The 13,042-nt window shown below is 43.6% G+C and overlaps 1 protein-coding gene across 1 annotated transcript in view; it reads left to right on the forward strand.

Annotated features, from left to right (window-relative positions):
• The window catches only part of DHTKD1 (dehydrogenase E1 and transketolase domain containing 1), a 53,517-nt gene that overhangs the window by 25,117 nt on the left and 15,358 nt on the right, over positions 1-13,042 (forward strand). Inside the window, exons 6-10 of the mRNA XM_082846237.1 lie at positions 1,907-2,078; positions 3,252-3,450; positions 5,585-5,897; positions 6,871-6,955; positions 7,652-7,791. Coding sequence (XP_082702363.1) covers positions 1,907-2,078; positions 3,252-3,450; positions 5,585-5,897; positions 6,871-6,955; positions 7,652-7,791 — 909 coding nt within the window. The remainder of the gene's footprint in view (positions 1-1,906; positions 2,079-3,251; positions 3,451-5,584; positions 5,898-6,870; positions 6,956-7,651; positions 7,792-13,042) is intronic.

The following is a 13,042-nucleotide window of genomic DNA, read 5'->3' on the forward strand; positions in this document are numbered from 1 at the left end:
ATTTATTTATTTATTTTTGGCTGTGTTGCGTCTTTGTTGCCGCACGCGGACTTTCTCTAGTTGTGGTGAGCGGGGGCTACTCTTCGTTACGGTGCGCGGGCTTCTCATTGTGGTGGCTTCTCTTGCTGCGGAGCAGGGGCTCTAGGCACTCGGGCTTCAGTAGTTGTGGCTCGAGGGCTCTAGAGCTCAAGCTCAGTAGCTGTGGTGCACAGGCTTAGTTGCTCCGCGGCATGTGGGATCTTCCCGGACCAGGGCTCGAACCCGTGTGCCCCCCTGCATTGGCAGGCGGATTCTTAACCACTGCGCCACCAGGGAAGCCCAAGGATTCTTTCTTCATTCATATTTAGGTCTTTTATTTCTGTTATTATTAGAACCACAATGGTTACCATATCAGGTCATTTTATTTAATTAATTAATTTATTTATTTATTTGGCCGCGCTGTGCAGCTTTCAGGATCTTAGTTCCCCGGTCAGGGATTGAACCCGGGCCATAGCAGTGAAAGCGCCGAGTCCTAACCACTGGACCACTAGGGAATTCCCCATATCAGATCATTCTATTCTCTAGCTGAGCATTTTGGCTGTTTATGATAGTAGACTTTTATTTAATAACTTTTTAATTAAAATACATTTGTCATATAACATCATGTAAATTTAAGGTGTACAACATATACCTTATTGATATAACAGCCTTTTATACAGCATGAAGTCAGTGGAGCTCATACTTTCTCCTAAGGTCTGCAATTCCCTCATTATTTGCTTTCAAGTTTTCTAAAAAACATTTACCCCCTTTTCTACCACTTTCCGTTTACCAGTTTTTTTGTTTCTTTGTTTTTTGCGGTACGCGGGCCTCTCACTGTTGTGGCACGTGGGCCTCTCACTGTTGTGGCCTCTCCCGTTGCGGAGCACAGGCTCCGGATGCGCAGGCTCAGCAGCCATGGCTCACGGGCCCAGCCGCTCTGTGGCGTGTGGGATCTTCCCAGACCGGGGCACAGACCCGTGTCCCTTGCATCGGCAGGTGGACTGTCAACCACTGCGCCACCAGGGAAGCCCATACCAGTTTTTTTTCTTAATTAATTTTTTATTGAAGTATAGTTGATTTACAATGTTGTGTTAATTTCTGCTGTAAGCAAAGTGATTCACTTATACACATATGTATACATTCTTTTAAAAATTCTTTTCCATTATGGTTTATCACAGGATATTGAATATAGTTCCCTGTGCTATACAGTAGGACCTTGTTGTCGGGTTTTGTGCTAATATGATCTAGCAGACTTCACAAGTTCTGGAAGAATAGCACATTTCAGAGATTCTCTTATAATAGTATTTTGCTCTTTCCCCAAAGCCTCCTTTCACTTGTGTATGATATACTTACACCCCCATGCTCCTGTCTTTGCTGTCACATCATTCTCATTTATGTTCACAGTGGTGGCTAATACACCCAGTGGGAGTGAGGTGATGTGAGCTACACGCAGTCTTGTTTTGGGGGGAAGATGACTGGGGAAGAGTGAGAGTTCGAAGCTGTGCATTGGTCTTAGTGTCTTGCAGGCTGTTTTCATGATTGCTTTACTAGAGTTGATTTTCCTTCTACACCTCCAATCACCCTTCTGTGGTGCTGCTGTGAACACTAGTGTGTTGATGGCGATGTGAGAAGTGATGGGTATAGCTGATGATGTGGGGCGGAAGGAATAGGTCAACTGGTGGTGGCTGCAGGAGGAAAAGGGCTGATTTAGCATCTTTGAAAGCTGCTTGAGATCAGCCTAACCATTCTAGGAAATCCTATACCCGGCAGATTTTTAGGAGGGCAGGGGAGCAGTGAGAGCAAGGTTGTTTTTATTCCTGTTACTATTGAAAACCTAAATTTCTCCATCCCTTACGTTCATTTTCTTTTTTTCTCCCCCATGATCTAGGTTCACGGTGATGCTTCTTTCTGTGGTCAAGGGATTGTTCCTGAAACATTTACACTCTCTAATATCCCGCATTTCAGAATTGGTGGGAGTGTCCATTTGATTGTCAATAACCAGCTGGGTTACACCACTCCTGCAGAAAGAGGAAGGTCTTCCTTATACTGTAGTGACATCGGTATGTAACACAGGGAAGAGTTGATGCTGTGGAGTCAGACAAGGAATTCCTGGAGAAACTTCTAGTTCACTCAGAACAGTGAGCCTCACTGCTGGTCCCATTTTAAATTTTGGATCAGATATGGCCAGTGGTCACCAACAGTGTTGTTAATATTCCTTTTAAAGTCTGAGTGTGATCTTAAAATCCAAGGAAATAAAACAAGAGTAGAATTTAGAGGGTGCAATCTCAAAATGCTTAAGTATCTAGTTGAATGATCTGCTGGAATCCAGAGATAACACAATTAGTACAGCTAGAGCAATTGCCTTTAGGATAATCAGATTTGGAGTACCCAAGATCACAGTCAAAGAGGATATGTTCAACCGGTAAACTTGGCCAAGTGGTCTGGTTGGAAATCAGATGTGAAGAAGCAAAGTCAGCTTGTTTTAACCTGTGGAAACTAGTAGTATTCAAAGAAACACAGGGCTTTTTATTATTTATTCCCTATTTCACAGAATTTCCAGAACTGTTAGATGGTAAGAACTGCTCTGTTTTTATATCCAGAGCCTGGCCTGGATGCCTTTTGGGGCTACCTATATGAATTTTTTGTAATTAGTTAGGTAGAGATTTGAAAATTCATTCTCAATCTTCTCTTTGGAGAAAATCCATTTTTTTCTTGGATACATCCTTTAATGACCCTTTTATCTCAGGAAGAAAGATAATAGTCATGATGATAATAACAAATAAGTAGCAGTTATGATGTACCAGGCTCTGTTAAGCACTTTATATGCATTAGCTCATTGCCTCTTTAGGACATCACTAAGAGGTAAGAGCTGTTATCCCAGTGTTACAGACAAGGAGACTGAGATTCATAACTTTACCAGGATCACACAGAGCTGGGACTTGAACTCATGCTTGTCACCTGGCCTCTAAAGTACAGGTTCTTTTTGTTTTTTTGGCCTCACCATGTGGCTTACAGGATCTCAGTTCCCCGGCCTGGGATTGAACCCAGGCCACGGAAGTGAAAGCCCAGAATCCTAACCATTAGGCCACCAGGGAACTCCCAAAGTGCAGGTTCTTAAATCCCAATCCAAACTACCCCTAAGGACAAGGGCTGTCTCCCCATGCGGGCAACAGGACCTGGGGGTAGGTTCATGGGTTGACTAGCCGGTCTCATCTCCAGCTCCTCTGCCTCAGGGAAGCTTGTGGGCTGCGCCATCATCCACGTCAATGGAGACAGCCCAGAGGAAGTGGTCCGGGCCACGCGACTGGCGTTTGAATACCAGCGCCAATTCCGGAAGGATGTGATTGTTGACTTGTTGTGCTACAGGCAGTGGGGCCACAACGAACTGGACGAGCCCTTCTTCACCAACCCGGTCATGTACCAGATCATCAGGTACAAGGATGAACCGTCATGCGATGTGCCCTTTCCCCCACAGTGCTCACATTATTATTTGTGTTAGACATTCTCCGGTAGGGCGACCAGCTTTCCCAGTGTGTCTGAGACATGAAACTTTCAATGCTCAAACTGGGACAGACCTGGGCACACTGGGATGGTCATCCTATGGGTCGCAGGAAAGCGCCCCATGTTCTTCCAACTCTACATATTTCCTCAATGAATAGACAAAGGGCAACTTCACCCCCTCACTTAGCAGAGGGAGGACTGAACAGAAGACGTAGGCAGAACCTTGCCCGAAGCTGCTCAGTGCGACATTGACAGGAGCAGAAACAGAACCTCCGTGATTCACTTCTGCAAACTATAGACGTGGACCTACTTTGTGCCTTGGCAAGAGGTTACGTGATGGATTTTAACGAAGTTCTGAACTACACTGTCCAATGTGGAAGCCTCGAGCCATAAATGGCTGTTGGACACTTGAAATGTGCCAACTCCTGAAGGAGATGTGCTGGGAGTGTAACATATACACCAGATTTCAAAGACTTAGTGTGAAAAAAAGAGTGTAAATGATCTTGATAATAATTTTTATATTGATTAGGTATTGAAGGGACAATATTTTGGGTATATTGAGTTAAATCAATATATGATTAAAATTAATTCCACCTCTTGCACCTTTTCTAATGTGACCACAGGGAAATTTGAAATTACACATTGGCTTGCGTTATATTTCTGTGGGACGGTGCCAAGTCAGAAGGTTCACGTGATGGAGAGGAGTGTGTTCCTTTGGGATTTCCTATTTACATATTTATTTATTTGGCTGCACTGGGTCTTGATTGTGGCACGCGGGATCTAGTTCCCGGACCAGGGATCGAACCTGGGCCCCCTGCATTGGGAACATGGAGTCTTAGCCACTGGACCACCAGGGAAGTACCAGGATTTCCTTTTCAGATGCTAGGAAGTAAAGTAGATCCCTCTTTCCTGCTTTATTTCCTCATAGACATAAATTAAAGCAGAGGAATAAACTTGGTGATATTTTATGGGCCTTTCTGGTCGTGGGTAGCAGACTGCCCTTGGAAGAACAAATCTGGTTTCTCCATTTAGCTTTGAACTTAGCACCTGAATGACTTGATGTGACTCAGGACCCTGCTTTTAAAAGTATATCCTGTCTACCTCTCACTTTTTTCAGGATTAAATATAATGATCAATGTGACCAGACTTGCAAGTTTAACGTATTAAGCGAATGCAGAGTAGCATCATCGTTATTTCTATTGTTGTAAAACCCAGATGCTGAATAGTTACAGGCTTCTTCAAGCAACCTGAAACAGATGTCGGCAACTTATAGGTTCAATCCTTTTTGAAATAAAGGGATGCAGAATAGGTAGACAATATAAGTCAGCCTTGTAAACAACTGTCCAGAATTAACAGTTTGTAAGAAAACTCTACTACTCATTACTTCTGCCTGACTGTAGACAAAAGCTTATAAAGGTAAATTTGTGGGCTTCCCTGGTGGCGCAGTGGTTAAGAATCCACGTGCCAGTGCAGGAGACACGGGTTCGAGCCCTGGTCCAGGAAGATCACACATGCAGTGGAGCAACTAAGTCCGTGTGCCACAACTACTGAGCCTGCGCTCTAGAGCCACAACTACTGAAGCCCGTGTGCCACAACTACTCAAGCCCATGCTCCTAGAGCCCGTGCTCCGCAACAAGAGAAGCCACTAGGATGAGAAGCCCACGCTCCGCAACGGAGAGTAGCCCCTGCTCACTGCAACTAGAGAAAGCCCACAGGTAGCAACGAAGACCCAACACAGCCAAAAACAAATAAATAAATAAATTAAAAAAAAGAAAAAAAAAGATAAATTTGTTTTCACTTGCTTGCCTGAAAGAGGTGGTTACTCACCACTGCCTTTAAAAAACAAATTTATTGGAGTGAAAATCACATGACATAAAATGGACCTTTTATTTTTTGGCTACACCACGGGGTGCGTGAGATCTTAGCTCCCCGACCAGGGATTGAACCCGTGCCCCCTGCAGTGGAAGTGTGGAGTCTTAACCACTGGACCGCCAGGGAATTCCTGTATCTGTCTCTTTGATTTTTACAAATCATATTGATTTTTGTTTCCCTTTTCCTTGGACAGAGCCCGGAAGAGCATCCCCGACACGTATGCAGAGCACCTTGTGGCCAATGGACTCATGACCCAGGAGGAGGTGTCGGAAATCAAAACCTCCTACTACGCGAAGTTAAATGGCCATTTAACTAACATGGCGCACTACAGCCCCCCTGCCACGAACCTGCAGGCCCACTGGCAGGGCCTGGTTCAGCCAGAAGCTTGCATCACCACCTGGAACACAGGTGTGCCCCTTGACCTCCTGCGGTTTATTGGCAGGAAGTCTGTGGAGGTGCCGGAGGAGCTCCAAATGCACAGTCACCTTCTGAAGATGCACGTGCAGGTAGGGAGCCCGGGAATCTCTGGGTATTGTTTGTCCATCTCTCACAGCAAGGAATTGCTGTTGGTCTGGTCTTGTTGGTTGGCTAATGCACTTGGCAAGTATTTATTGTGAACCACTCCTAGCGGTGTTTTGGTACTGCTCGTCAATTAACTCAAATTTTGTCTACTTCTATTTTTTTTCTTTCTTTTTTTTTTAACCTACTTCTATTTTTCCTCCACTTATTCTTTCAGTCATTCATTAATACATTATATGTACAGGTACTGCATGCATATTATTAGAAACACAGCCATACAGGAATGCCCTTTGTGGTTTTTCTGAGCAGTGAGCAGAAGACACTTCCATTTTGAGGAAGGTGGTCGGGGTTTGGCTTAAATAAAATAAATAAAAATCAGCACACCTACTCCCGAAAGGCAACCATTTACACCCTTAAGCATGTCGAGGTTTTACATGTTGTCTCATGTTAAGGATGGATTGACAAACTATCATGGTTTGCCTGTGGTTTCCTAGAACGTGGGACTTTCAGCACTAAAAGCAGGAGGAGAGCAAGGAGATATAGGTCTTCATCATTCTTGAACTTGGATGAAGACACGATGAACTCTGGATTATTTTTAAAACACTAACTTCGTTTATAAGTTTCTATTATAGGTATAGAGACTATTAAAACAATCTATGTACTCACCATCAGGCTGAAGACATAGAATATTACCAATACCGTTCCTCTCTCCCCTCCCTGACGTCTCCTCCTCCCATCCATCTGCCCGGTTAACCGCTCACCAGAGTGCCGGTTTGTTTTGCCTGCTTTCATATGTCATGTACTTGCTGTCATACTCCGATGTTTCCTTCTGCACTATCTGTCGTATTTAATGTTATGTTTTTGATTCTTAACCATTGTTGCCTTACATTTTTTGAACTCAATGTGAAAAAGGATGGGAACTCTTAAAATTTTCTTTTCCCCTCCCATTCAATTTTACAGTCCAGAGTGGAGAAAGTGACGGATGGAACAAAGTTAGACTGGGCCACAGCAGAAGCTCTTGCCCTAGGCTCATTACTTGCTGAAGGTAAGACATTTCTGTGTAGCTGCACAGCGGGTACGGGGTGCTTTGTATGACATTTCTTATATGTGACGCCTGAAGTTTTGAGTTACAACTACCTTGTATTGTTTTTATTGACTAGAGAGGTTCTCAAACGTGTTAACGTTTCTTACCTGAAAACATTATTTAATCTTGGTATGTCATGTTGACAATCTTCATCAGCGAACAGACTATGGAAACAAAGGACTCAGTGCTGGATGTATTGGAAAGACATTTTCCTTTAAAAATTATAGGACGAATGATGACTCTTCATTCTTAATTAGACTACGGAGTGTTGAATATAGGACAGGTTTTTGTTTTGTTTTGTTGTTTTTCTGCGGTACATGGGCCTCTCACTGTTGCGGCCTCTCCCATTGTGGAGCACAGGCTCTGGACGCGCAGGCTCAGCGGCCATGGCTCACGGGCCCAGCTGCTCCACGGCATGTGGGATCTTCCCGGACCGGGGCACGAACCCGCGTCCCCTGCATCGGCAGGCGGACTCTCAACCACTGTGCCACCAGGGAAGCCCAGGACAGGTGTATTCTAAGAAGGATAATCTATTGTCCTAAGGACAGTTCTCTGGATGAGCCGATATATAAGAATTCAGGGTCACCAGGCCTTATTATTACTTAGGTTATTCATGGGAATCTGGATTTTTTTCTTTTCCTTCTTGCTTGCTTTAAGGTTTTAACGTCCGTCTGAGTGGCCAAGATGTTGGCCGTGGAACTTTTAGCCAGAGGCACGCCATGGTTGTTTGCCAGAAGACCGATGACACCTATATCCCCCTGAACCATATGGACCCTAATCAAAAGGGGTTTCTAGAGGTAGGCTGTTTTATTATCTAGTATAAACCTCAGGTGCTGGTGATTATAGCTACAGGCTTCTTAGACCAACTAGAAACAGATGTCGGAAACTTTGGGTTCAGTCCTTTTTGAGATAAAGGGATGCCGACTGGGTAGACAATGCCCGTCTATGTACTTGGAGTGGAAGTAACAGACTAGCGAGTAGACTAGAGCTGTTTTACTGTGGCTACTTATCTGTAATCATGTAAATGTCAAATGGGTTTTCATTTTGTCAATCCAAAATTGATTCTATAACCTGCTCGTTGCTGAATTCATCAAAGTGAGTCGAAGATGTGGATAATAAGCCAACATTTCTTGCCAACTTAAAAAAAAAAAAACCCACTGACTTAAGGTTACTTTATTCCCTAGGGTTTAGCGGGCTTGATGAATGTATCCATTGCCATGTATTTCTCTGTGCCAGTTGCTGACTTAGATTCATTAGAGTCAAGAGCAGGGCCTGGGTCTTTTCATTTTTGTTACTCCAACAACTAGCATAGTGCCTGGCACATGGAGTTTATGAAATTATCCTTTAAGGTACAATTAGTGGTGTGTCATCTTTTTTCCTACTCTAGCCATTTGAGAGTATTGGGTTCACTGATACTCGATTTTTTTTTCAATAAATTATTTTATTTATTTATTTTTGGCTGCATTGGGTCTTTGTTGCTGCGTGCAGGCTTTCTCTAGTTGTGGTGAGTGGGGGCTACTCTTCGTTGTGGTACGCGGGCTTCTCTTCGCGGTGGCTTCTCTTGTTGCAGAGCACGGGCTCTAGGCGCGCAGGCTTCAGTAGTTGTGGCACATGGGCTCAGTAGTTGTGGCTCACAGGCTCTAGAGCGCAGGCTCAGTAGTTGTGGCCCACAGGCTTTGTTGCTCTGCTGCATGTGGGATCTTCCCGGACCAGGGCTCGAACCCGTGTCCCCTGCATTGGCAGGCGGATTCTTAACTGCTGTGCCACCAGGGAAGCCAAATACTCAATATTTTTTTTAAAAATTCACTTTGTGAAAAGCAAGCTTCTAGGACAATTACTTGAAGGACATGCAACTCATCTTTTCTTTAAGTTAGTCTAAAATCCCCTCCTTGATCAGTATCAGATTGGTGACCTAGATACTGAAACATTTCGTATTTTCTCCACCCGATGTCTTTTATTGATTTGTGATTTGATATGTAGTATCAGTTAATTTTGAATATTGCTATTTAGAAAGCCCCAAGTAAACATCTCACATCTGTTATGGGGATACTGTCAAAGATTTCATTTATTACCTAACACTTTGTCCTTTATATGAAGACCCTAGGGGGGACTCCTGCTTGATCTTGGTATTGAGAGTAGTTGTAGTTCCCTGAGCAGTGGCTCGTCTTTATTGTGTGTACATCAAAAATTCTGCAACCGATCAACCTTCCCTTATCAATAATGGCTTCTGGGAAGGGGTAGAGGCCATGGCAGCCTCAAGAAAGTACGTTACCAGGTTGTATGTTTTCCCCAACGCTGTTGGGTGTGTCAATCTATTTATTTTCTTTCTGCCCACCTACTTTTTTTTTTGGCTGCACAGCGCAGCATGTGGGATCTTAGTTCCCTGACCAGGGATTGAACCCATGCCCCCTGCAAAAGAAGCATGGTGTCCTAACCACGGAACCACCAGGGACTTTCCTGTCCACTTACATTTAAACTATCATTTTGTGTATTATCTATATTTACAGGCCATCTTAAATAATTTTTGGAATAAATGAAAGCATTAATAGATTCAACAAATTAATGCAGATAAGGGTATACAAGTATATGAAGTACAATAGATGCATAGGAGAAGGGGCAGCTAGGTTACTTGGGAATTAAAAGGAAGAGCTTTAGAGAGGAGGCCAGATTTGCGCTGGGACTTGAGGGACATTTGGAACTGCCTGGTCTAGTAAATGTAGGGAGAACGTTCTAGGTGGACACAGTAGTGCATACATAAGCTGTGAAGTAAGAGGCCCTGACCTCATGCTCAGGGAACTACCTATAGCTTCATGTGACTGGAGTTTGAGCTGCAAAGTGGATACAGAAGTAAAGGAAGAGACGGGCCAGTCAGGACTACCCACGTTGTGAAAGACTTTGAGTGTCACGTAGAAGAGAAACCATGGAGGAATTTTGAACAGGCGATCAGATTTCCATGTTAGAAACAGCACTCCTGATGATACTTTGGAAGCCTGAGCTGAAGAAGGGTGAGACTTAGGACAATTTCTAAGGAGGCTTCTCAGTCATCTAGGCAGGAAATCCTGGAGCTGTGAATTAGGGCAATAGCAGTGCAGAGGGGAGATGGGGCCAAGATTTGAGAACTAGTCAGAAAACAACAGCTATCAGACTCAGGGGTAGGTGTAGGGAGTGAAGAAGACCAGTACTGGTTACCTCCTAGCTCCCTGACTAGGACAGCTTGCATAAGATGATGGCATTTACCCAAATAAAGAGTAAGGGAGAGGAACAGGTGTGGTAAGGAAAGATGATGGACTAACTTTTGGGCGTTAAACTTTGACATAGATATTTCAGGTAATTAGATATGTATGTCTGGAGTTAATGAAGGAATCTGGTCTTGGAGGTCTATTTGGAGGTCATCAGGGTGCAGGAGTGTTTGAAACCACAGGGGTGGGAGAATCTCTCTGAGAGAGCAGAATGAGAACAGATAGGGTCCTGGGAAAAACAACTTTTAAAGGGCTGGCAGAGAAAGCATTTTCCCAAAAGAGCATCCAGAAAGGCAGGAGGAGAACTTAGAGTCCCCGTGTCATTGAACTTAAGGAGGGAGGAATCTGAAAAGAGGAAGAATAACATGGCCATTCAATTTAGCAACTGGAAGGTCAAGGTTGACCTCCTCTAGAGCTATTTCTGTGGAGTGGGGAGAGCAGAAGCTAGATTTTACTAGTTGAAGGGTAGACAGGGGTTCAGGAGGTAGAGACAACTAGATTAGATAATTCTTTCTAGAAGCCTGACTGTTACAGGAAGCAGGAGTTAGAGAGCACTGGCCAGGGGAATATTCTTTGTTTTTTGTTTTTATTTTTTTGGCCGCACTGCGTGGCATGCGGTATCTTAGTTCCCAGACCAGGGATCAAACCCGTGCCCCCTGCATTGGGAGCACAGACTCTTAACCACTGGACCCCCAGGGAAGTCCTTTCTAGTTTTATTTTTAAGCTTTTGATTGTTCATTTGCCAAGAGGAGAAAGCCAGTGAGGAGAGGTTCAGAAAAAAGCAGTTGGTGATGAGCCGAGTGAAGAAGCAGAAAAAAGGTATGGATTAGAATATGAGTGGGTGTGTCAGCCTTAGGTAGGAAGGGAGATGGGGAATGAGGTGAAGACGCAGAGGTGCAAGTAAAGCACTCAGTTCAAATCCCGTTGACAACAGACTCATGGATCTGAGAAATACAGTGTCTCTTTTCAAGTTAATGTCTTATAAAGATCATAATTGAAATCAAATAGAAATCAGGAAAGGTAAGCTGTGCATAATCCCGCCATACTAATACATTATCTGTTTTCATTTTTTGTTGTTGTCATTGAGTGCTTATCCATATAAATCATGCATTTTTATGGTTGTAATCATAGTAGAGATGAAATTTTTTTCCAGAGGTTTTTTTTTTTTTTTTTTTGCGGTACGCGGGCCTCTCACTGTTGTGGCCTCTCCCATTGCGGAGCACAGGCTCCGGACGCGCAGGCTCAGCAGCCATGGCTCACGGGCCCAGCCGCTCTGCGCCATGTGGGATCTTCCCAGACGGGGGCACGAACCTGTGTCCCCTGTATCGGCAGGCGGACTCTCAACCACTGTGCCACCAGGGAAGCCCCCAGAGTTTTTTTTTATTAAAAGCTTTATTGAGATAAAACTCATAGAATTCAATGTTTCAATGTGTACAGTTAAGTGGTTTTCAGTGTATGCAGTGGTGCAACCATCACCACTATCTAATTTTAGAACATTTTCATCACCCCTAAAAGAAACCCATACTTATTAGCAGTCACACCCCATTCCTTCCTTCCCTCAGCCCCTGAAAACCACTAATCTACTTTCTGTTTACATTGATTTATCTATTTTGGCCTTTTTATATAAACAGACTCATAAATATGTGGCTTCTTATGGCTGGCTTCTTTCACTTAGCATTGTGTTTTCAAGGTCCATCGTTGTTGTAGCATGTGTCAGTATTTTATCCCTTTTTGCTGCCAAGTACTATTCTATAAATATGTAACTTAAGGACTTCCCTGGTGGTCCAGTGGTTAGGACTCCGTGCTGCCACTGCAGGGGCCGTGGGTTTGATCCCTGGTTGGGGAAGATCCCATATGCCTCGCAGCGTGGCCAAAAAAAAAAAAAAAGTAACTTAAAAAAATTTTTTTAGAAAAATGTTGAAACAAACACAAAATTACAAAAAAGTTGGATGTATAATGCAAAAGGAACTTTTTCTCATTCTGAGACATTTGAGCCATCCAGATGGAAACATCATGTTGCCAGCCTGATGCCCTACATGTGTATTTCCTACAAACTAGGTCATTCTCCTACATTACCCCAATGCAACCATCCAAGTCAGGAAGTTAACACTGAGACATGAAGACATCTGGTCCACAAACCCAGTTCAGAGTTGTGCTGCCTTGAACTGTCACATCTCTTTAGCCTCTTCAGAGATGTAATTTTATGTTCTGCTTTTTAAATCTTAACATGTGGTGATGATGCTTTTGCTTTATCATGCAAACAGGATATTAGAATAATGGATTCCGAAAGGTAGGCCTTTTTCAAGTAACTTTCCCCCCCTTTGTTTGTTTGTTTTCAATTAATTTTTATCGGAGTATGGTTGCTTTACAACGTTGTGTTAGCCTCCACTGCACAAGAAAATGAATCAGCCATACACATACAGATATCTCCCCGCTTTGGGACTTCCCTCCCATTTAGGTTACCACAGTGCATTAGGTAGAGTTCCCTGTGCTATGCAGTAGGTTCTCATTAGTTGTCTATTTTACACATAGTATCAATAATGTATATGTGTCAATCCCAGTCTCCCAATTCCTCCCTCTCCACCTCTTTCCCCCTTGGTATCCATACATTTGTTCTCTATGTCTATGTCTCTATTTCTACTTTGCAAATAAGATCATCTATACCATTTTTCTAGATTTTTAAAAATTTATTTATTTATTTTTGACTGCATCAGGTCTTAGTTGCAGCACATGGGCTCTTCGTTACAGCGCGTGGACTTCTCTCTAGTTGTGGAGCGTGGGCCCTGTAGTGCAGGCTCAGTAGTTGCGG

The sequence above is a fragment of the Leucopleurus acutus genome (genome assembly GCF_964270905.1).
Source record: "Leucopleurus acutus genome assembly, chromosome: 1".
NCBI lineage: Eukaryota > Metazoa > Chordata > Mammalia > Artiodactyla > Delphinidae > Leucopleurus > Leucopleurus acutus.